Source organism: Pipistrellus hanaki, assembly GCF_964339955.1.
Source record: "Pipistrellus hanaki genome assembly, chromosome: 5".
Lineage (NCBI taxonomy): Eukaryota > Metazoa > Chordata > Mammalia > Chiroptera > Vespertilionidae > Pipistrellus > Pipistrellus hanaki.
The window spans coordinates 91,483,225-91,506,695 of record NC_140507.1 but is presented as its reverse complement, the minus strand read 5'-3'; the positions used below and the strand labels follow the sequence as shown (position 1 = coordinate 91,506,695).

General features: G+C 49.1%; 1 protein-coding gene across 1 annotated transcript in view; it reads right to left on the bottom strand.

The window, feature by feature from the left end:
* The window catches only part of MAML1 (mastermind like transcriptional coactivator 1), a 56,030-nt gene that overhangs the window by 6,436 nt on the left and 26,123 nt on the right, over positions 1-23,471 (bottom strand). The window contains exons 2-4 of the mRNA XM_084885209.1: positions 5,455-6,867; positions 3,004-3,243; positions 547-643 (exon numbers count right to left, since the gene is read on the bottom strand). Coding sequence (XP_084741335.1) covers positions 547-643; positions 3,004-3,243; positions 5,455-6,867 — 1,750 coding nt within the window. The remainder of the gene's footprint in view (positions 1-546; positions 644-3,003; positions 3,244-5,454; positions 6,868-23,471) is intronic.

Here is a 23,471-nt window from a genome sequence, read left to right as displayed (position 1 = left end):
CTGATCAGGATTGAGTGAGCTGGGCCAGACATGCCCTGGAGCCTTCCTGCAGTCCTCCCTGACCTGATTGTGTACCGGTGGGGTCCCTCAGCCTGGCCTGTACCCTCTTGCAATCCGGGACCCATTGGAGGATGTCAGAGAGTCGGTTTCAGCTCGATCCTGCAGGCCACCCAGAGAGGCCCCACCCGTGTAAGAATTCGTGCACTGGGCCTCTGGTATTTAATAAAAATTAAAAGAAAAAAGAATTACAGAAGACACTTCCTATTGATATCTTTCAACTAGATATGATTTTGCTTCAAAAGACCGTATAGCCAGGGACACAGCCAAAATACTTAGCCAAAGTGGTCTGCCTCTCTCACCCTCTTCTGGCCCTCAGAGTGACTGAAAGCAGGCTCTGTAGGCAGACTGACGTTTATATGAGCAAAGTAAACTCATTGAGCACCTAGCGAAAAGCTAGACAGAGCAGGGACTCAACACAAGGGGACATCCCACCTGCTCGGGGCAGGCCTACCTCCTCCGCCCCACTCCATCCCCGTTGCCCCTCACCTGTGAACTGCCCAACTTGCTGTGGGAAGGTGCTCTGGGTCGGGTCTTGGTACTGGGGTGGTGGGCGGGTCAGATGGCGCTGAAACTGCTGTTTCTCCTAAAAAATTCCAAGAACAGAACAAAACAAGACCCACGTAAAAGAAAAACGGTGTTACATCAGAGAAAAGAAAACTGTCCAAGCTCGTTACTCACAGACAGACTCTGGAGGACTATCATATATTGCTCACAATCTAATTTTGGTGATTTTTAATAAAAACTCTGAGGCCTAGCCGGTTTTCTCAGTGTTGGACCACAGACGGAAGGGTCACGGGTTCAATTCTAGTCAAGGGCACATACCTCAGTGCAGGCTCGATTCCCTGGGCTCATGCAAAAGGCCACCGATCAATATGCCTTTCTCACATCAATGTTTCTCTCTCTCTGTCTCTCCCCCATCCTACCGCTCTCTTTGGAAAAATCAATGGGGAAAAAATATCCTAGATGAGGATTAAAAACAGACAAACAAAATCACTCTGAAGGAAGGCACAAGCTACGATGGCATACAACTTCACATGCACTAGGATGGCAGGAACAAAAAAGACAAGTGTGGGGAAAATGTGGAGAAACCGGACCTCCTTACACTGCTGTAGGCATGTATAACAGTATAGCTACTTTGTAGAAGAGTCTGGCAATTCTTCCAAGGGTTAAACACAAGAGTTACCACAGGACCCACAGTCCCACCCCTAGACATACACTCAGAGAGCTGAGAACATATGTCCACAAAAAGTTCGGGAAACAACCCAACTGTCTACCAACAAACTGAGCAATGAAATATGACATATTCATGCAACAGAATATTATTCCGTCATAAAAAGCAGGAAAATAATGATGCATGCTACAACAAGGTTGAACCTTGAATCCTCTTACATAAAATATTCACAAATAGGAATAACTATAGAGAAAGAAAGTAGATTAGTTGTTTCGTAGGCTTGGAAGATGGGGGAAATAACTTTTAATAGATATAGGGTTTACGGTTTCATATATATATATATATATATATATATATATATATATATAGCCAAAACCGGTTTGGCTCAATGGATAGAGCGTCAGCTTGGGGACTGAGAGGTCCTGGGTTCGATTCCGGTCAAGGGCATGTACCTTGGTTGCGGGCATATCCCCGGTAGGGGGTGTGCAAGAGGCAGCTGATCGATGACTCTGTCTCATCGATGTTTCTAGTTCTCTCTCTCTCTCCCTTCCTCTCTGTACAAAATCAATAAAAATATATTAAAAAATAAATATATATGTGTATATATATATATATATATATATATATTATTGATTTCAGAAAGGAAGGGAGAGGGAGAGAAAGAAACATCAGTGATGAGAGAGAATCATTGATTGGCTGCTTCCTGATGCCCTACAATCTGGGCACATGACCTGATCAGGAATCACATCATGGCCTCTTGGTTCATAGATTGATGCTCGACCACTGAGCCATGCCAGCTGGGTAGGGTTTCTTTTTAGGTGATAAAAGGTTCTAAAACTGTGGTGATGGTTGCACAACTCTGAATATACTAAAAACTACAGAATTATTCACTTTAAGTGGGTTGTGTCATGTATAGAGCTGTTTTCTAAAAAATGGCAGAACCAAAGTAGTGATATGGGTTTCAAAGTCATTTTCAATCAACTTGAACCATTGATGGCTAGTTCTCTCTTATGTTCTTTTTCCACTTATTTTTAGAGAGTGGAAGGGAGGAGGAGGGAGAAAGAGAGATTGAGATTGACTGGCTGACTACCGCACATGCCCCGACCAGGGCTGGGGATGAAATTGCAACTGAGGTATGTGCCCTTGACTGGGAATTGAATCTGCAACACTTTGATATGTGGGCTGGTGTTCTAACCTCTGAGCAACCCAGCCAGGGCTTCTCTTAAGTCTTAAGGATGTAATTTAAAATCCTGAGAACCTTGGCACCTTCCCACTTAACTTGGTGACCAAGTGGATGAACTGCAGGACTCAGAGGGAGCTTGTTGGTCCTGCTCTACAAACCCAGGACCTCAGGCAGGTCTTCACTTGCCTGATCACACTGCTGACCTATCATTTACCACGAAGCGGGGTCCCACAGTGAACTGGCAGAGTGGGAAGCTCAGTGCACTGGCATCTGCCGATAAAGAACAAGGACAAATGCCACAAACACATACAGTTTTAGCCATAGATTCTGCCTTCATTAGTCCCCACAAAATGACATAAAAGCTGCTTCTGACACCACTGACAGACCACCACTGTCTGAGAAATGCCACACTCACAGAAAGAGGTTTAAAAGGGCAAAGCACTCTACTACCAAACATGCACGAGCACACATTCACATGGCCCCCAGCTGAGCCGTGGCCGCTGCGGTGGCCCGGGAGGCAGGATGAGATGTGGGGGGAGGGGAGGGGGAGGGGTGGACGGGGACGGTTTTCTTCCCCTTTTCCCTTTACCTGCTCTGCCAGAAGGTGCTGCTGCCTCTGCAAGAACTGCTGTTGGTGCAAATGCTTTTGCTGCTGCTCCCTCTGCTTTTGTTGATCCAAAAGCAACTGATGCTGCTTCATTACAGCCGCCTGCTGCTGGCCACTGAGATAGGGGGTGCTGCTGTGAGTGCTGGCCACGGACACAGTGGGCGGCTGGGTCCCCACGCTGGAGGCCTGGGCTGGCACAGGGACGTTGGGAGGGTTCTGCTCCTGTCAACACAGAAGGGGGTTCTCGAGTCAGGTGGTTCACGATAAGAGTCCATAAGCCCTGGTCAGAACAGATGAGCTCCATCCAATGCGAGCTGGCTCCCTACAGATGACCAGTGCAGGGAACCTAAGGGCTGGGCCAGAGACCAAGGCAGCAAACACCCGAGTCTCCAGGCCCAGAAATGAAGTTACTAGCAGCTTGCTCGCTTTGCTTCCTATGATTTGCCAATGGCAAGGGTGTGATTTTACACGTCAGCTCACAGATTTGCCAGAGCTTCTGTAAGCAACTGTAGCTTAGACACCTTTACTCACCGGAGTGCCCACGTGCAGGTGAGCCCAGAGAGGAGCGCTCAGAGGGGCTTTGGGGGACGGAGACAACCATACTCTGGGTTTGCAAACCTTGGGTTCCTGGTGATGGGACTGCCCCTGAACTGCCCCAAATTGTTTTGCTTGCCCACTTGTATATAACATTTTTCTGGGAAGAGACTGCTAGGATTTTGTCAGATATTTATGCTTAAAAAATACTGAGTATTGATGAGAATTTTAATGAATATTTTCAATTTACACATGGACCAAAATTGAGTCATGTCAAAGGTTATCGCAATGTTATTGCAACATTACTACTTACATTTTAAAATAAAGGGGGGAAATTTAACTCAAAAAAGGAAAAAGGCAAAAAGCAATTATCATTTAGATAAGTTCAACTTCTTAAGCTCCTTTCTAGTCCTTATTCATTTGTATATTTAATCTGTACAGGATTCTAATCTTAGAGCAGACAGACTCTGATGTGATTTCCTCACCCCGATCTGCAAAAGCTCACGGGCCACCAAAGTGCTTTGCGAGGTGCAAGTGCTGCTGAAGGCAGTCACCACGTGCCGCCCTTCCTTAAGGCTGCTGCTTGCCAGTGGCTGTGCTGCAGTTTAATGGCTGACATGAGTGGAAGCTTCAACATTCACACATGCATGCTCCTATTGAAAGATACTTAAACTACTTCCAGTTTTGGGGCTATCAGATATAAACATGCAATGAATATTTGGCATATAACTTTCTCTTTTGGGGGGATTATTTTTTGCAGAGGTATAATGTGGCAATGCTTATGAATATTTTTATGGCTTACGAAAAATACATAATGCCAAAATTACTTTCCAAAAGCACTGTGCCCAGTGAGCATCTCAATTTCTTCATGCTATTACCAGCTACAAATACACAAAGGCACACCTAAAGGTGTTCACTGCAGGCTTGCTTACAGCAGTGAAGAACAGGAGACAATACACGTTACACAACTATTGTCACACAACAACTGTTAAAACGTTTCAATGGGCCTGATGTGCACATGTGGAAAACAGCCCAGGCACACGGAGTGAGCAAAGGGAGTGGGTGCAGCCTGTCTGAGAGGAAGCCAGGGACATGGCTACTGCCTGAGGCCAGCCCTCGGAAGGCTCCCAGAGAGGAGGCATCTCGGACCACCCTCCCCCCCACAGAGACAGGTGGTTCTGCTGGGCTTGTGCATGATGACTGAAGAGCCACGGAACTCAGATACGTTAGAAAGCAGCACTCACCTAAAAGGTTATAAGCTTACTAAAACTTAATAAAAGATTTTGAACACAGAGATCTGAAAACTGGTTAAAAAAGAAGAAGCCTCTAAGAAGCACATTAAGTCTGATCTTTACCGGCAAAATCCAGCCACAAATTACTTTGTGTCGCATAAAAGAGACACAAGACTAAGTGCAGCTGATTCCTCGAAAATGTGCATAGTTAAAACCAAAGACATTTTACTCTTTTTTGTTTATTCTCAGCCCAGGCCCGGCCAGGGCACATGCCCAGGTAGTGGAGCTTAAATCTGGCTCAAGAAGTGACAGGCAGCCCAGACCCATTTAGTGTCCGGGATCAAAAGGACAACTGTAGCCGAAGCCGGTTTGGCTCAGTGGATAGAGCGTCGGACTGCGGACTGAAGGGTCCGGGGTTCGATTCCTTGGTTGCGGGCACATCCCCGGTAGGGGGTGTGCGAGAGGCAGCTGATCGATGTTTCTCTCTCATCGATGTTTCTGACTCTCTATCCCTCTCTTCCTCTCTATAAAAAATTAATAAAATATATCAATATTAAAAAAAAAAAAAAAAAAGACAACTGCAGCGGCCCCCTCACCCTCCCCCGTGCTCCCCAGGGGCCGGGTAAGGACAGGGATGCAGAGAAAGAGAGCAAAGCCACAGGCTCACCTGGCTGGGTGGAACAAGAGATCGGAAAGGCATATTTCCCGGCTTTGGTTTCATCAGAAACATAGAGTTCGGCTCGTTGCTCAGATGAGGGAGCTGCTGGGGAAGATAAGACATCAGGGATGCCTTGCTCTGACCAACCCCAGGGCTGCCTTGCCCACAGTCCGCTTTGTAATGAGAAAGGGGCTTGGTGTTGCCATAGTCCAGCATCGACCCTTGGTTAGTCATGGCATTCTGGCTCAAGTTACTTGGTGGCTGGTGACTCAGCAGGTTTCCGTGGCTGGGCTGGAGGTAGGGACCTCCGGGACGAGGGGCGCTCTTGTTCACGCTGGGCATCATGAGCAGTTTGGAGTTGGTGAACTCTTGCTTGTAGCTGGGAGGGCTGGCAGGCTTCTCCATGGGGTAAGGAACATTTAAAGGACTGTGGGAGGAGCCCGTCTGCTGCCAGGTGGACATCTGGCCTGCTGCTGGTGCCGGGGCAGGCTGCTGTGAATTCTGGAGCATCTGCTCGCGTTTCTGCTTGGCGGCGATCTGCTGGAGCTGGTGGGCAGAGGACAGCTCGGAGGCCCCTCCTGAGCCCTGGCTAGGCAACACCACACTGGAGATGGCTCTTTGTGCATTCTGGGCCTGGGCTGAGGCCGGCATCAGGTTGGGACTGGGATTTTCTGCCCGTGGCTGACCTGAGGTGTGGAAGAGAGGCTGAGAGCCCCCTAGGCTGGATGAATCTGTGCTCACAGGCCCGGATGAAGGACCCATAAAGGTCTGTCCTACAGACCCAGCCCTCACTTGTGGAGAGCCTAACTGTTCTTGCTCAAAGGCTGCTGGAGAGAATTCTGTCTTAATATTAATGTCCTGTGCCAAGGGGGGCTGTGTGGCAGAACCAGAAGACTCTGGGTCCTTCTTCTCCTCAAAATCCTCAGTAAACAGATCCTTCATGTCTTCATCGGGCACCGACCTGTTCAGCTCCTCAATCAGCTCCTTCCACTCCTGTTCGTTCAGGTTGAGGTCAGGCATGAGGTTGCTTTGGGATATGGAGCCCCCGGCCCCTGCGATCATGCAAGGCAGGTCATCGACAGGCTCCTGCTTCAGCTCTTTACTCAGGCTCAGAGGAAATGACTCACTGGGGTTGCTGCCTCCATTCAGGTGGAGGTGCGAGTCTGCCAGACATTTCTTGTTCATGGAGTCCAGCCCCAGCGAGTGCTTCCCGCTGGCCTGCAGCGCCTCTGCACCGGGCTCATCAGGCTGACTGAGGGGGGAGGCTGGAGGCAGGCCATTGGAAGAGACACCTACTCCCATGGGAACCTCCCGGCGGGTCTTCTTGTGCCCAGAAAAGAGGTCTCCATAGCCATTCTGCTGATCGCCATTCTGAGGGGAGGTGGTGCTATCGAGATTCCTCTTCACCGTGTCATGGAGATGCTAAAAAACATGGAAGAGAGTGATTATGTGCACAGAAGCAAGTAAAAGGCCCTCTGCTTCTCATGGTGACTCAAACTAAGGTCCTGGAGCCTATAGTCTTCTGATGATTTTGCCTACCCAGTTTACACTCCCCACTCAGGACCCCCCCCCCCCCCCCAATTTCCTCTCTGGGGTGCCTCTCCCTTTCCCTGGTCCTGGGGCCTTGCCTGAGTCAGGACCTCTAACTCAGCTGTGGGAAAGCAACCCAGTTACAGTCGATGGACTTATGCAGTCCCTGGACTTATGCAGGACACAAGCTTGATGCTGCTCAGTCATTCAGTGTGAGGGTGTGCCCAACAATGGAACAGAGGAGAAAGAGCCAGAGGATACAAATGGGCATCATGTGAGTTTGGATCTAATTATACTAGAGACCAGCCATGCCCCAGCCCTACACGGGCCTTTCCACTATGGCAGGGGTCCTCAAACTTTTTAAAGTGGGGGCCAGATCACGGTCCCTCAGAGAGCTGGAGGGCCGGACTATATGAACTACTAATTCCTACTGTAACACCTTGGCTGCGCTCACTGCCCAAAAAACCTGGCAGGCCGGATCAGACTCCTCTACGGGCCGCATGTGGCCCGCGGGCCATAGTTTGAAGACCCCTGCACTATGGGAACGAACCCATCTCTTGTTTAAGCTGGTTTAACTAGGATAGAGGCCCTGGCAGGACAGGCTTTCTCAGGGTTGGTGGGGGCTGGCCACCAGCACCAGGTTCCACCTTGTTGCACAGGCCAGTGCTAAAGCCCTTCCCAGATTCCTAGAGCCTTGCTCAGCCTCATTCCTTTTCTCCCCTGCACCCAGTCACCAGCCTTCACAAACCCTACTTCTTATAAGACCATCTGATCACAGACAGGTCTGTCCGCACTGATATTCTTGCTTCCCCATATCCTCAACTAAATTAGTTTAACTGCTCATTTATAAAGAGTCTGCCAAAAAAGAAAAAAAGAGTCTGCCCTGTGCCAGGAACAAGTGCTATGGACTATCAAGACAAATGGGGTGGTCCCCCTCCTCATGGGCTCCCAGTCTTCTAGGATATGGACATGCAGGGACCTGGCTACAGACTAAGATGAGTGGCTTATGCAAGCAGGACAGCAGTAAGCACTGACAATGCAGGGGCAGGGATTTCGGGGAGTAGGATGGGGAGGAGCGGTAGTAAGTGACTTCCGACTGTTTTCCCATCTCATTTCAGCTGTCCGGCCAGGACTCCTCCACTAACAGAGGTGCTAAACTTAGCCTCTACACACTGGCTGCTCCTTTGCTATGTTTACTCTTGTTACATTTTTGTCCTTCACCCCCCACGCTACCTAATTCCATGGCTCCTTCCCACTGACCCTAAGAATCTGTACTGAGCTATTTACAAATTTCTAAATAATAATTTTCACTCGTATCTTTAAACAGATTGCAGAGGAGTCAGAAGCAGGATGTGCTGTTGTTTCCCTGCTGCACAGAAGGGCATAATGACCTACCACATCTGCCTTCGGAGAGAGTGCAGGAGTATCCTGACCTGGGGCTCCTATCCAAGGCAACTCCGTGACACCAGCTCTTAGCAGCAAACTACTCGCTAGGCACTAAAGCACAACAAATAAGAGAAAAATAAGAGCAATCTCCTAAATCTCCTTCTAATGCTCCCATTCCTTTCCTCCACTTCAAGATTTTCTTTATTTCTTAAAAGTTATAGCCAGCTCCAAAATCCCGGCTGAGTATTTCTTTAAATCAATATCTAGGTACCTAAATTAGCTCTGAAAAAACTTAGGATTGTTTGGTAAATGAAACTGTAGGGAAGAGTTAAGCAGAACATGATTCTAGAAACAAATCTCAAGCACGCAGCCAACCCCTCTGTTTACTTTCTTTTTAGTTTTTTTGTAGGTTCCTCTGCTTCCTGCTGCCATCTAGTGGTGAGAGGAGGGAAAGAAGCCATACTCTTAAAATGGAGCTTTTATAAGATCCACTGTTTGACAAGTTTCCTTTGGGGATGGTAAATTTATACTCATTTAATCTGTCAGAAGGAAATCAAAATGGGTTGTTAATTTTTTCTTGAATTTTTAGTCTTTCCATTGTTTTCTGTTTTTATTTTTATTTTTTTATTTTTTAAAATATATTTTATTGATTTTTCACAGAGAGGAAGAGAAAGGGAGAGTTAGAAACATCGATGAGAGAATCATCGATCAGCTGCCTCCTGCACACCCCCCACTGGGGATGTGCCCGCAACCAAGGTACATGCCCTTGACTGGAATCGAACCTGGGACCTTTCAGTCCGCAGTCCGACGCTCTATCCACTGAGCCAAACCGGTTTGGGCTGTTTTCTGTTTTTAAAATTTATTTTTATTGATTTCAGTGAGGGAGGGAAAGGGTGAGATAGAAACATCAATGATGAGATAGAATCATTGATTGGCTGCTTCCTACACATAGTTGCTTACTAGGGATCAAGCCGCAACCAGGTATGTGCCCTTGACCAGAATTCAACCTGGGACCCTTCAGTCCGAAGGCTGATGCTCTTATCCACTGAGCCAAACCAGCTAGGGCTAGTTTTCTTTACGAAAAATCATTTGTTCCTCAATGTCATGTTTGGGCTGTCTGTAAACTTGCTTAGTTTTCCATTTTCCTAAGGAGGAAGATGGAAACCTAAAAGGTCAAGACACTTGATGAGTCAGCTGGTTGCCCCAGATTAGAAACAGAATCGTTCTTTGCCCTAACAATTATAAAAGCTACCACTTCTTTTTTCAATATCTACATGCAAACAGATACAGACAAGTTCCAAAGTCACAACTTAATTTTGCAATACAAATTGCATTTACCCAAAGGAAGCACCAGGCCATTTTCTCAACCCCCCTCAGAATTTAACTGCATTGATGTAGGCGGGGGTGGGGTGTGAAACGTGGTGAGCTGGCAGATTTTTAAGCCTTGTGCATATGCGGGAGTGCCTGATGTGTGCAGGGCACTGAAGGGAGCCTAGTCTCCAGGAATTCATAAAAGAGATGGGAAAATGGCCTGAACAGATTACCTAAGAACGGACACAGTAATCACTGGTAAGTACACAGACCGGCTGCCATGCACAAATGCACATGCTTTCTTCAGCATAATGGGGTATTCCTGGGTGCTCAGCCCAGAGGTTCCTGTCTTAACTACCAAGTGGTCTCAGAGGGGAGGCCACTCCCGTGCACAGGGCTCCAGGAGGATCCCGTTTGGGGGTAAAACAATCTGGTGCTTGTTTCCTTCACAAGGGAGTTTGCTGAAGGATGCTGCATGCCTGACAGTAAACTGGAGGCCCCACATGCCCACCAGTCAGTCTTGCAGCAATGAACCCTGAAGGCTTGCCTCCCACCCTAGCCTGTGCTGAAAGAGGGGCCCCCACATATCAACACTGCTCCCAGTCAAGCTGGAGTTGCCACACATTGTGGACATTAAATCAACATCCTGACACCCTGCTTGACCCACTAGGCTTACATAACAGTCCCTCTACTTCCTCTCTCTTCCACCATCCCCCAGTGTGCTCTGCAGTCACACTCCCCAAATGATAACACCTATACTCTTCACTCCGAGTTAGCACACAGAGGCAGCTGGATAAGACAAGGGTGGCTCTCTCATCAATACTCCTTACACGCTGTCAGCCACCAGGGGCAGCCACCAGTGCTCCCTGCCCCTTTTCACTGGGCATTCACTTTCCCTCCTCCTTCCTCTATCTGGGAACTGACTGGGTGTTGGATGTGTGGGTAAAGAAAGGGAGGGTTTAGGAGGGCTGCTTTCTCCAAGGCCAGCAATGATCTTCATGCTGTTCAATGCAGCCTACAGCCCTGTCCGGTTTGGCTCAATGGATAGAGCATCAGCCAGTGGACTGAAAGGTCCCAGGTTGAATCTGGTCAAGGGCACTTGCCCTAGTTGCGGGCTTGATCCCCAGCAGGGGGCATGCAGGAGGCAGCCAATCAATGATTCTCTCTAATCATTGATGTTTCTCTCTCTCTCTCTCTCCCTTCCTCTCTGAAATCAATAAAAATTTATTATTTTTTTTTAAAAACCACACACACGCAGCCTACATCTTTAGTCTTTCCCTCTCCCTTTCTGTTCATTTGCCACTTAATAATTCCTTCCATCTTTAAAGCTCTTTTCTTATATTTCTTTACATTACCTTTCTTTCTCTTCTACATTTATGGTTGTTTCTTCTGACTCATTTAAGGTGGGTGTAGGTCTCCCTTCAAATAATATCAGAGACCTCTCCTCTTTTCACTATGCACACACTACCAGTGATCTCCTCCATTCCCACGTCTTCAAATCCCTGTGACTGAACATCACAATCAGAATAAACCCAGCTTCCCAGGGACCCAGTGCAGGTCTGCCAGCCCTCCCTCCCCCTGGCCTCTTTTCATGGGCCCTCCCTATTGTGCATCAAGTTTGAGTCACACTGGCCTTCTTTCAGTTCCTCAAAAGTGCCGCTCATTCTGCCTCAGGGCCTTTGCACTGGCTCCTTTCTTGGCCCAAAATTGAAGTTTGTTTGCTTGTTTATCCTCACCTGAGGATATTTTTTCCCCACTGATTGTTTTATGAAGTGAAGGGGAGGATAGGGGAGGATGGAAAAGAGAAAAATGGAAATGTGAGAGAGACACTCTTTGCCTTCTGAACACACCCTGACCAGGGCTGGGGATCAAACCTGCAATCCAGGTATGAACCCTTGACCGGGAGCAAACCTGAGGCCCTTCAGTGTGTGGGCCTGCCCTATGCTCTAACCACCTAACACCAGCCAGGGCCAGAAAACTTTCCCCTCTATCTTCTTAGGGGTAGCTCATCTCTGACACCTACTCCTGCCCCACAGTTCCTCTCTATCCTATCTTCTTGTTAATTCCCCCACTGAAGGCACTCTTTGAATGGGCACAGCTCCCACAATTAGAATGAAAAGCAGAGAAGGAATGTGCTATCTCTAACCTAACCACGTTTAAGAGTTCCAGACTCCTGTCTGTCCAACTACCTACTGAGAAGGCAGGGTGGGGCGGGGCAACTCCTGACTCCATTTTGTACTGTAGGCAGGGCGGAGCTATCCTCCATTTTGTGTAACTGGACCCTAGCCCTAACCCAACCAATCAGGGTCAGCCAAAGCAGTGACATCACCACCCCTATAAAACCCATTATGATGTTGAAATTGTTCCTCTCTCCCAACATGCAGTTGTTAGTGTAAGTGGGACAGAGCTCAGACTAGTCCAAAATACAGGTTTTCTGCTACTGCATCGGACTCGGCTCCCTTCACGGAATCTGGTTTGCTCTCCTAGGGGGTACACAGATACCTAACATTAAGTCTGTACACACCTGAAGCAGTGTCTCCCTAGTCCTATCTGCCTTTCCTCTGTTCCTCCTTGGAGAATGTCATGACTATCAATCCAGTAAAGCAAACTGGAAGCAGGGAGCCACTCTCGCCCCTCCTCCTCTAGTCCCTGCACTGTCAGTACCCACTCCTATCGAGTCCACCTCCTTAGCATTTCTAGAATCCACACGCTTCTCTCCTTTCACTGACTGCAATTACTCTAACCTCTACCGCACTGGCTGCCTCCTGACTGACTGGAATTACTCTAATTTGTCTAAAGCTATCTTGTCACAACCCCCTTCCTTCACCTGCGGTCACAGAGTTCATGCCGAAGGGCAAATCTTATCCACTCACTCTTCTGCCTAACGCACCTTGTTGCCTCAGGTCTTATGGCTCTGAGCTTAGCTCTGCTGTCCTGGCACTAGTGTAACTCCCCACCAACTCTCCAACCACATCAGTGTTGCGGCTCATTGAAACTCCTCAAAACATAGGCTGAAACAGAGAAAATCCTGTCTTTTTAAGGTAACAATGGTTATCTATTGGCAATTTCAACCTAATACCATGCTGAGTTCTTCTAGCACACTGCACATACACTCAGGATCCTCAGGAACCCTGTGTAGGAAAAGAACCTCTTTAGGTAAAGTGAGCCCATTTTTATGTAACATTCAAGGTTTCAATGATTTCGATGAAAATCCAAGTCAAGTAGCGACTTTAATAAGACATGAATTTGGGACAAGTCATGACTTCCCAGGGGGCCTCGCTGAGCACTTTTACACCTGTACTTATGTTCCCCAATGTCTTTCAGAAACTTAGCCCACCTCCAGAGGCACCCTAAGACTGGGTGCTGCTGCTCCTGTTTTATGGCTGCTGGAGGTCAGAGGCTCCATGAGATCTCCTGAGGACTGAGGAGGAGCTGCTGCTGATGCCCACAGCCCTGCCCTCCCCGTCAGACTGAGGTGAGGCTCCATTTAATCCCACTTTCACCTGGGAAGCTAAGAGGACTCAGGAGCAGCAGGGAGTGAGTCAGAGCTTCAACTTAAGACAAAAAGCACCTCCCCTAGATCAAGCACAAAGAGCTGCATCAAGGTGTCCTCACCAGAAAAACAGGCTGTGTTATGAGGAAACCCCCTATACCAGTGCCACAAGCATTCCTTTGTAAACTATTTAAAGGAAAAGAAAAACTATCACAGAACTATCTATAATCTGCTACTAAGATTCCCATTTTAAAGACATTATTTATCTTACTATTGTAGTTTGGTGCCTCAAAGATTTAGGAGCATAGGATGCACTAGAGAGATCTGCAAGCACTAGTCCTTGCCATGAATCGCCTGTAAGGACATATCAACAACAGTGTATTACTCAGAACTGCCTTTTCCAGAAGACTTTAGTTTGGCACCTAGACATTTTACTATCTATCACCTTTTTAAACTTTTTGTTTTTAAAGAATTACAGATTCATGCCCTGGCTAGGTAGCTAAGTTGGTTAAGGTGTCGTCCTGTGCACCAAAATAAATAAAAAATAAAATAAATAAAGGTGCAGGCTCAATTCCATGTCAGGGCACATGCCTCGGTTGAGGGTTCCATCTCTAGTCTGGCATGTCCAAGAGGTAACCATTTGATATTTCTCTCTCTCCCTTCCTCTCTCTAAAATAAATGGAACATATCCTTAGGTAAAGAATTATAGATTCATAGGAAGTTGCAGAGATTACAGAGAGGTCTCCTGTTACTCTTCACCCAGTTTCCCCCAATGGCTGTATTTTACATAGTTACAGCACCTTATCAACTGGGAAGACCACAGCTGGTGTCACTGGAGCATGTACCTCGCATTTTAAAATAAAAAGCTTGGCATACACCTATGGATGAGGACAGTGGGGGGGGGGGGGGGGTAAGGACATGGGGTGGGGTGGGATCCGGGTGGAGGGGAGCTATGGGGGGCGGGGGGGGGGGGGAGGAACAACTGTAATAATCTAACCAATAAAGATCTAAAGATAAATAAAATAAAATAAAAAGCTTGGCCGTATGTTTTACACAATGTAATCTCTTCCTATCCTAACATATAAAAAGCCAGGGCCATCACGACTGGAACAACTGGACGGACGACTGAACGGAGGCTGTGTGGAGTGACAAGGCTGGCAGGAAGGTTAGTGAAGGACGACCAAACGAATGAACAGCAGGCTGTGTGGGGCAACCAGGCCAGCAGGAGAGGGCAGTTGGGGGTGACCAGGCAGGCAGGCAAGTGAGCAGTTAGGAGCCAGCAGTGAGAGTGATGTCTGACTGCTGGTTTAGGCCTGATCCCTGGCAGTCGGACATCCCTTGAGGGATCCCGAATTGGAGAGGGTGCAGGCTGGGCTGAGGGGATCCCCCTCATGCACAAATTTCGTGCACCTAGCCTCTAGTCTACGATAATAAAAGAGAAACGTGCAAATTAACCATCACTCTGCTACACCCACCAGCCAATCAGGAGCAAGTATGCAAATTAACCCAACCAAGATGGCAGCTGGCCACAGAGCTGGAGCAAGCAGGAGACTTGGATTGCCCTGGCGATGGCAAAAGCCAAGCTTCCAGCCTGCCCTGGCTGGCTCTGGCCTCCACTCAAGGCTACAAAGTTTCAATTATAGAAGATAAATTAATCCCAACAAAAATGGCAGTGGCCATGGAGCTAGAGCTGAGCAGGAGGCTTGGGTTGCCCCCAGTGATGGAGGAAGCCAAGCTTCCCGCCTTGGCCGGCCCTGGCCTCTGCTCAAGACTACAATGTTTCAATTAAAGAAGATAAATAAATCCTAGATACTTGTTTCCAGCCATCCCTGGCCTTAGCTCAAGGAGGAGCTGAAAAAGAAAAAGAAAAAGAAAAAAAAAGGAGAAGGTACAGGCCAGGCTGAGGAATACCTCCCACCCCAAATGCACAAATTTCGTGCACTGGGCCACTAGTATTATTATAAAGCAGACAGGATTTACATTTTATACTGAGAAACAAAATTGCTAAATTGATTGCTTCTTGCATTTTGCAGGCAGCGTGTATATTCTCTTTTCTAAAAAAAAAAAAAAAAAAAAGCCTATTTGGGAAGCCATGTGAGGTTCAAAAAGTTGATGATAAACATGAAAACAAAGTAGGTTATCAATAAATGGCTGTGGCCCAAGACTCCTTGCTTTCTTGAACTGCATAATGAAGGTCCTGAGTAAGATGATCCAAAGTTCCACTCAGGTTTAAAGGTTTATAACCTCATCCAGCTAATGCCAATGATTGCCCTATAAAGGGAGCTGCCCGGGAGTTCATGCAGTACTCACTCACTGAGACTGTACTATGTGCCAGACACTGTGCACAAAATAATGGCAAAGTCAGCTGTGCACCAGGTTTTTACTATACTAGGCAGGGCACTAGGCACAGGGGATAAGAAGATAAATGAGACAGTTCTGCTCCCACCAGCTGAGATGTGATGAAGAAGCTATGAAGGCAGGCCAGAATATTAATGAAAGCAAGAAAAGGGAGGGTAGGACAGACTTCCTGGAGTAGGGACACATTAAGTGGGAATGGGCTGTGATTTAATGGAAAATTTCAAAAAATACACAAAACTAGACAGAACAGAGGAGGATCCAAGATGGCTGCTCGGGTATACACCTAGCCGCAGCAGCTCACAACAATTTCAAGGGAATACAACTAAAATGTAGAGTGGACATTGCCCAGAGCTACAGGTAGTCGACTGACTGAAAACTCTACAATAGGAAGGAGGGAGAAAACCAGAAGGAAAATCAGAGGAGCTGAAAAAAAGCCTAAGGTACGGAGACATGCTGCGCGCTCGCACGCACGCGCGCGCGGAGAGGTCGCAGCCGGAGAGGAGGAGAGGGCTGGGTGCTGCCTGGCGTTCCCTAGCAGGAAGGAAATAGAACCCCCAGCCTGGGCTGAACCCCCGAACCGGCAGCGCTGAGCCCCAAGTTATGTGCCAGACCCTGGGGACCCAGGCTCCGGCAGGGGGAGACAATCCCGGGGGACGGCGAAATGCGGGGCCCCCGGAGTCGCGCGCACATGGCGCGCAGAGGACTGAATGTTGACTCTGATGCTGGATTACCCTAGCCGGAAGAAACAAAGCCTCCGGCGGCAGCTCTGAGCCTCAGTCCAGACCGCCCCGAACTCCAGGTCTGGGCCAGTCCCTGGGGACCCAGGCTCGGGCAGGGGGAGACGGAGCTGTGAGGTGGAGTCCTGGGAGCGCGGCGAAAGGCCGAGCCCCCGGAGTCGCGCACACTGCGCGCAGAGGACAGTCTGTTGACTCTGATCCTGGACTCCCCTAGTGGGAGGGAGAAAGAAAGCTCCAGACTGGAGGAACGCCACGAGGAGCAGGAGCCCCTGCCGGACACCGGCCAGCCGGGCGCCAGCAAGGAGCCGGGCGACGGGGCCACCAGTGGGGGGGGTGCCCCTGAGCCTTCGACTGCTGAGCGCTGGCAACGAAGCCAAGGACGGGGGTTGCTTCCTGGGCGGCGCCGACCCCGGCAACAGGCTGGAGCAGCGCGGGAGCCCACGGAGAACAAAGGGGTGCCACAGGCCAACCTGCTGAGCTCCCAGGACAAGGAGGAAGAAACCAAAGAAGTTCTCAATGTGAAGAAATCAAGTGAGAGCAAATGATAGTAAAATTACTTAAGAAAGAATACAAAGAAGATCTTGAAAAATCAAAGACTAAGTCAGAACTCAATGCACCAGCCAACATTGCAACATAAATGCGTTTTTGTTTTTTTTTTAAAAAGAAAAAAAAAAAGGAGAAAAAAGGGACAGAATGTTGGAACAGCGGCGACCAGGCCTAGAGTGGCCAGGCACAAGGCAGTGGCAGCTGGGCCTGGAGCAGCAGTGGCTAGGCCCCAGAGCAGCAGCAGCCAGAACAAGAGCATCAACGGCCAGCACTGGAGCAGCCAGACCTGGGGCAGTGGCAGCCAGGCCTGAGGCAGAGGCGGCCAAGCCCAGGGTGGCCAGTCCAGGAACACCCAGACACGGAGTGGCTGGGCCCGGAGAAGCCCGGTCCAGAGCAGCCGGGTTGGGAGCAGCCAGGCCCAGAACAGCAGTAGCCAAGCACGGAGCATCCAGGCTGGGAGCGGCCAGGCTCGGAGCAGCCGGGTCGGGTGCGGCCAGGCCCGGAGCAGCGGCGGCCAGGCTGGGAGCGGCCAGGCCCGGAGCAGCAGCTGCCAGGCTGGGAGCAGCCAGGTCCGGAGCAGCCGGGTCTGGTGTGGCCAGGCCCGGAGCAGCGGCTGCCAGGCTGGGAGCGGCCAGGCCCAGAGCAACAGCTGCCAGGCTGGGAGTGGCCAGGTCTGGAGCAGCTGGGTCTGGTGCGGCCAGGCCCGGAGCAGCAGCTGCCAGGCTGGGAGCGGCCAGGCCCGGAGCAGCCGGGTCTGGTGCGGCCAGGCCAGGAGCAGCGGCTGCCAGGCTGGGAGCGGCCAGGTCCGGAGCAGCAGCTGCCAGGCTGGGAGCGGCCAGGCCCGGAGCAGCCGGGTCTGGTGCGGCCAGGCCAGGAGCAGCGGCTGCCAGGCTGGGAGCGGCCAGGCCCGGAGCAGCAGCTGCCAGGCTGGGAGTGGCCAGACCCGGAGCAGCCGGGTCTGGTGCGGCCAGGCCAGGAGCAGTGGCTGCCAGGCTGGGAGTGGCCAGGCCCGGAGCAGCAGCTGCCAGGCTGGGAGCGGCCAGACCCGGAGCAGCCGGGTCTGGTGCGGCCAGGCCAGGAGCAGCGGCTGCCAGGCTGGGAGCGGCCAGGTCCGGAGCAGCGGCTGCCAGGCTGGGAGCGGCCAGGCCCGGAGCAGCCGGGTCTGGTGCGGCCAGGCCCGGAGCAGCAGCTGCTGGGTCTGGTGCGGCCAGGCCCGGAGCAGCAGCTGCCAGGCTGGGAGCGGCCAGGCCCGGAGCAGCCGGGTCTGGTGCGGCCAGGCCAGGAGCAGCGGCTGCCAGGCTGGGAGCGGCCAGGCCCGGAGCAGCAGCTGCCAGGCTGGGAGCGGCCAGGCCCGGAGCAGCCGGGTCTGGTGCGGCCAGGCCAGGAGCAGCGGCTGCCAGGCTGGGAGCGGCCAGGCCCGGAGCAGCAGCTGCCAGGCTGGGAGCGGCCAGGCCCGGAGCAGCCGGGTCTGGTGCGGCCAGGCCAGGAGCAGTGGCTGCCAGGCTGGGAGCAGCCAGGCCCGGAGCAGCGGCTGACAGGCTGGGAGCGGCCAGGCCCGGAGCCGCCGGGACCGGAGCAACCGGGCCCAGAGCAGCCGGGTCGGGTGCGGCCAGGCCTGTAGCAGCAACAGCCAAGTCCAGAGCAACTAGGTCGGGAGCGGCAGTGACCAGACCCGGAGCAGCTGGTTGTGGAATGAACCAGAGCAACAGAGGCCAGGCCCGGAGCAGCCAGGCCCGAAACAGCTCTCTCCTCGCCTGTCCCCGCCCCAAGGCTGCCTCTCAGACATGGCTGGAAACTTTTGCGGGAACTTGAGGGTCTGCTGAATCAAGTGATGAAGGCTTAGATCTGGATGTGTTGAGTTAGTATAGCGCTGGGGTGTTGATCTGTGAGTGCCTTGGGTGGGGCCTGGATGAGGCTGGTTGACCTATTTGAAAATGTCTTTTGTGTGAAGTGTATCATTGGGCATGTGGAGGTATTATTGATATGAGAAAATGCTAAGTAACAGATTTACTATCTGAAAAGGGATTTACTATCGGGGAAAGGGAGGGAGGAAGAGACTGAACATAAACTGTGCACCTATGGATGAGGACAATGGGGGATGGGGAGGGGGCAGAGGGTGGGGTGGGAACCTGGTGGAGGGGGGAAGAAATGAGGAACCTTTGTAATAATATGAACAATAAAGATTGATTTAAAAAAAAAAAAAAAAAAAAAAAAAAACTAGACAGAACAATAGACCAAACCCTCATATGCCCCATCACCCAATTTATTTTATTTTTGAAAAAAATATTTTTATTGATTTCAGAAAGGAAGGGAGAGGGAGAGATAGAAACATCTATGAGAGAGACTCACTGATCAGCTGCCTCCTGCACACCCCCTACTGGGGATGGAGCCTGCAACCCAAGCATGTGCCCTGACCCAGAACTGAATTGTGACCTCTAGCTCAACCATGGAGCCACACCAGCCAGGCACCCACCCCTGTATTTTTACACCCATATTCATAGCAGCATTATTCACAATAGTTAAAAGGTAAAAGTAACCCTAGAGTTCATCAGTAGGTAAATGGATACATAAAATGTGGTATATACATACAATGGAATATTACTTTCCTTAAAAAGCAAAGAAATTGTGACATATGCTACAACATATATGAGGACAATATGTTAACTGAAATAAGCCAGTCACAAAAGGAAAAATACTGTATAAGTCCAATTATATTAGATACCTAGAATAGTCTAATTCATAGAGACAGGAAACAGAATGGGTGTTTCCTAGGGGCTGGGGGAAGGAAGGAATGGAGAGTTAGTATTTAATGAGCACAGAGTGTTAGTTCTGAGATGAAAAGAGTTCTGGAGATGGATGGTGGTGACAGCTGCACAACAATGTGATTGTGCTTAATGACACTCACCTACAAACTTCAAAATGGTTAAAACAGTAAAACTTATGTGTATTTTACAATTAAAATTTTAAAAAAATTATTTATTATTATCCTATATTCCATCATTGTTCTTGTTTCATTCATATACTACCACTGGGCTAAATCATACCATTTCTTCTTAGTAAATATTTTAGCCTGTATTACTAAAATATAAAAACACTTTAAAAAAATAACCATGACACTCTAACTGAATATGAATGTTTAAAAAAAAAAAATCAAATTGTTGTTAGAATTGTGTTATTCAAGTCAGGATCCAGCACACTATATTCAGTTGACATGTTCTTAAGACTCTTTTAATATGTAGCAGTTCTCTGTCCATTTTTTTCCTTTGCTATTTATTTGTCCAAGACAGTCACTTGTCCTGTAGAGTTTCCCACTTCCATAGCTGGCTTATGCCCCCATAGTGTCCTTAATTAGTTTATTTTATTTTTTTTTAATTGATTTGAGAGAGATGAAAGGAGAGAGGGAGAGAAAACATTGATGAGAGAGAACCAATGATCAGCTGCCTCCTGCACATCCCCTACTAGGGATGGAGCCCACAACCTGGGCATGAGCCCAGACCAGAATCAAACTGGTGACCTCCTGGTGCACAAGATGACACTCAACCAACTAAGCCACATTGGCCAGGACTATGAGTTCTTTTATCCTCTGTATTTCTAGTAAGCTTGATCAGATACAGATTTTTAAAAGATATATACTTGTAGGTGTTGTGCTTCATGCCATTTTAATAGGACATTAGCAGATGAAGTCAGATTTGCATTTTTATAAGCTCATTACAGTGACTGTGTGGCTAAAGGATTTTAGGGAAGAAGGCTCATCCAGCATGACCAACCAATAAAATGCAGAAATAGTTTGTAAAAGGGATGAACTCTGCTGTGAGTACTAGAAAAAGATGATTTCGGAGGTAGGGAGGAAGAAAATTCAGCAGGTAATAGAGACGGATTTTATATTGGGGGGAAGGGAGAAAGAAGTTTCTATCAAGTTTGGATACATGGGTAAGATAGAGAACAAAGAAAAAGCAGTTTGGCAGGGGAAGGGATCAGTTCAAAGGGCTGGGTGAAGAGCCCATAAGGAAACAGCGCACAGTACAGTGATGGGTTAAGTGCATCAGAAAGGTTCAGAATGATAAAGGCTGAACATATCCTTTGGGTCTGGTAACTCAAAGGTCACTCATGTCGCCCGGAGCAGTTCTACAAGGTTGAATGGAGTAAAAACTTGAATGAGAAGTATACTCAATTGAGTGTGTACTACAGTACTGAATTACTCTTTTCCAAATTTATATTTAAAAGGGAAATATAGACACAACGTAGAGAAGTGGTTGTCTAGGGCTAGAAAGGGGAATTATTGAGGTGAAGCTAAGAGATGTAGGGTTTCTTTCTGGGGTGATGAAAACGTTTCAAAATTGATTGTGCTGGTGGTCATCCAACTGTGAATAACTAAAAATGTTTAAATTGTATGCTTTAAATGGGTGAATTGTAGCTCTGGCCCGGTAGCTCAGTGATTTAGTGTCATTCCCTAACCCAGTGTTTTTCAACCTTTTTTGGGCAAAGGCACACTTGTTTCATGAAAAAAATCACGAGGCACACCACCATTAGAAAATGTTAAAAAATTTAACTCTGTGCCTATATTGACTATATATAAAGTAATTCTCTTGAATAGGAATCAAATAAACACAAAGAAAGTATTTTATAATTACTTTATTATGAAATATTAAGTAAACAAAATAGTGAAAAATTATAAAATTCTTGTCTTGTCTGCACCTACGGCACACCAGGCAACATCTCGCGGCACACTAGTGTGCCGCGGAACAGCGGTTGAAAAACGCTGCCCTAACCTAACCTTGTGGGTTGGATCCCTGTTCAGGAGGCAACAAATGGATGTCTCTCTCTCTCTCTCTCTCTCTCTCTCTCAAATCAATGAAAAACATATCCTTAAAACACACACACACACACACACACACACACACACACACACACACACACGGTCCCTGTTGCAGGAATATTCTTGCAAGACTTCTGGCGGGCTTCCCTCCTGCCACCCCCCCCTCTCTTGCGGCGGGCAGGGCAGGGAAGGCGGCCACCTCCGCCAACGTCTCTCCACGGCTGCGCCCGCTGCCACCACAGCAGCGCGCCTCGCCCTGCCCAGCCTCGCACGCACGCACTGCCAGTGCTTTCCCTCCAGCAGCCTTGCTTTTCACTTTCCCTCCCTCTTCCTTCTCTGCTGTCTTCAGCCTTCACTCCTCCCTCCCTTTGTGTAGGCAAATTAGCCGCCAACTTTGTTTGGTTAATTTGCATACTCACTGATTGGCTGGTGGTTTGGCTGGTGGGTGTGGCTTGTGTAGCAGAGTGGTTAATTTGCATATTACTCTATTATTAGGATGGAGATATATATTATATATATATTGGAGGCCCAGTGCATGAAATTGTACACGGGTGTGTGTGTGTGTGTGTGTGTGTGTCTCTCAGCCTAGCCTGCACCCTCTCCAATCTGGGATCCGTCTCACAATCCAGGACTGCTGGCTCCCAATTGCTCTCCTGCCTGCTTTCCTGATTGCCCCTAACTGCTTCTGCCTGCCAGCCTGATCACCCCCTAACCATTCCCCTGCCAGCCTGATTCATGCCTAACTGCTCCACTGCCAGCCTGTTTGCCCCTAACTGCCCTCCACTGCAGGCTTGGTCACCCCTAATTGCCCTCTCCTGCAGGCCTGGTTACCCCTAACTGTTCTTCCCTGCTGGCCTGATCGCCCACAACTGCTCTCCCTTGCAGGCCTGGTCCCTCCCAACTGCCCTCACCTGCTGGCCATCTTGTGGCAGCCATCTTGTGTCCACATGGGGACAGCCATCTTGTGTGTTGGAATGATGGTCAATCTGCATATTACTTTTTATTAGATCGGATAGAGGCCTGGTGCATGGGTGGGGGCTGGCTGGTTTGCCCTGAAGGATGTCCCGGATCAGGGTGGGGTGTCCCTTGGAGCGTGGGGCAGCCTGGGCGAGGGGCCTATTGTGGTTTGCAGGCCAGCCACACCCCCTGGCGACCCAACCGGAGGCCCTGGTATCTGGGGTTTATCTATCTTCTACAATTGAAACTTTGTAGCCTTCTTTGTAGTGGAGCCAAGCCTTCTGCTTGCTCCGTGGTGGCAGCCATTTCTGTTTGGATTTATGTATCTTCTATAATTGAAACTTTGTAACCTTAAGCGGAGGCCTGAGCCAGCCAGGGTGTTTGGAAAGCTTGGCTTCCTCCATTGCCAGGGGCAACCCTAGTCTCCTGCTCTTTCCCGCTCTCTGTGCCTCCCTCCTGCTCTCTGTGGCGTAGCCATCTTGGTTGGGTTTATTTGCATATTTGCTCCTGATTGGCTTTGTGAGCATGGGTTGTGGGCATGACTTGTGGGTATAGTGGAGTGATGGTCAATTTGCGTAATATTTTATTAGATAGGAGGATATCCTTTCAGGTAAGGATTAAATAAACAAATAAATAGGTGAACTGTATGGTATGAAAATTGTATTTCAGCAAAACTAATCAGAAGTGAGTGAGAGGCCCTGGCTGCTGTGGCCATGTAGTTAGAGTGATGGCCAGCACACCAAAGGGTCGCAGGGTTCGATTCCTGGTCAAGGTTTGATCCCCAGCCCTGGTTGGGGCATGTGTGGGAGGCCACCAATCTCTCTTTCCCTCCCCTCCTTCTCAGTCTCTCCCTTTCCACTCTCTCTAAAATGCAATGGGGGGCAGGAGGGGG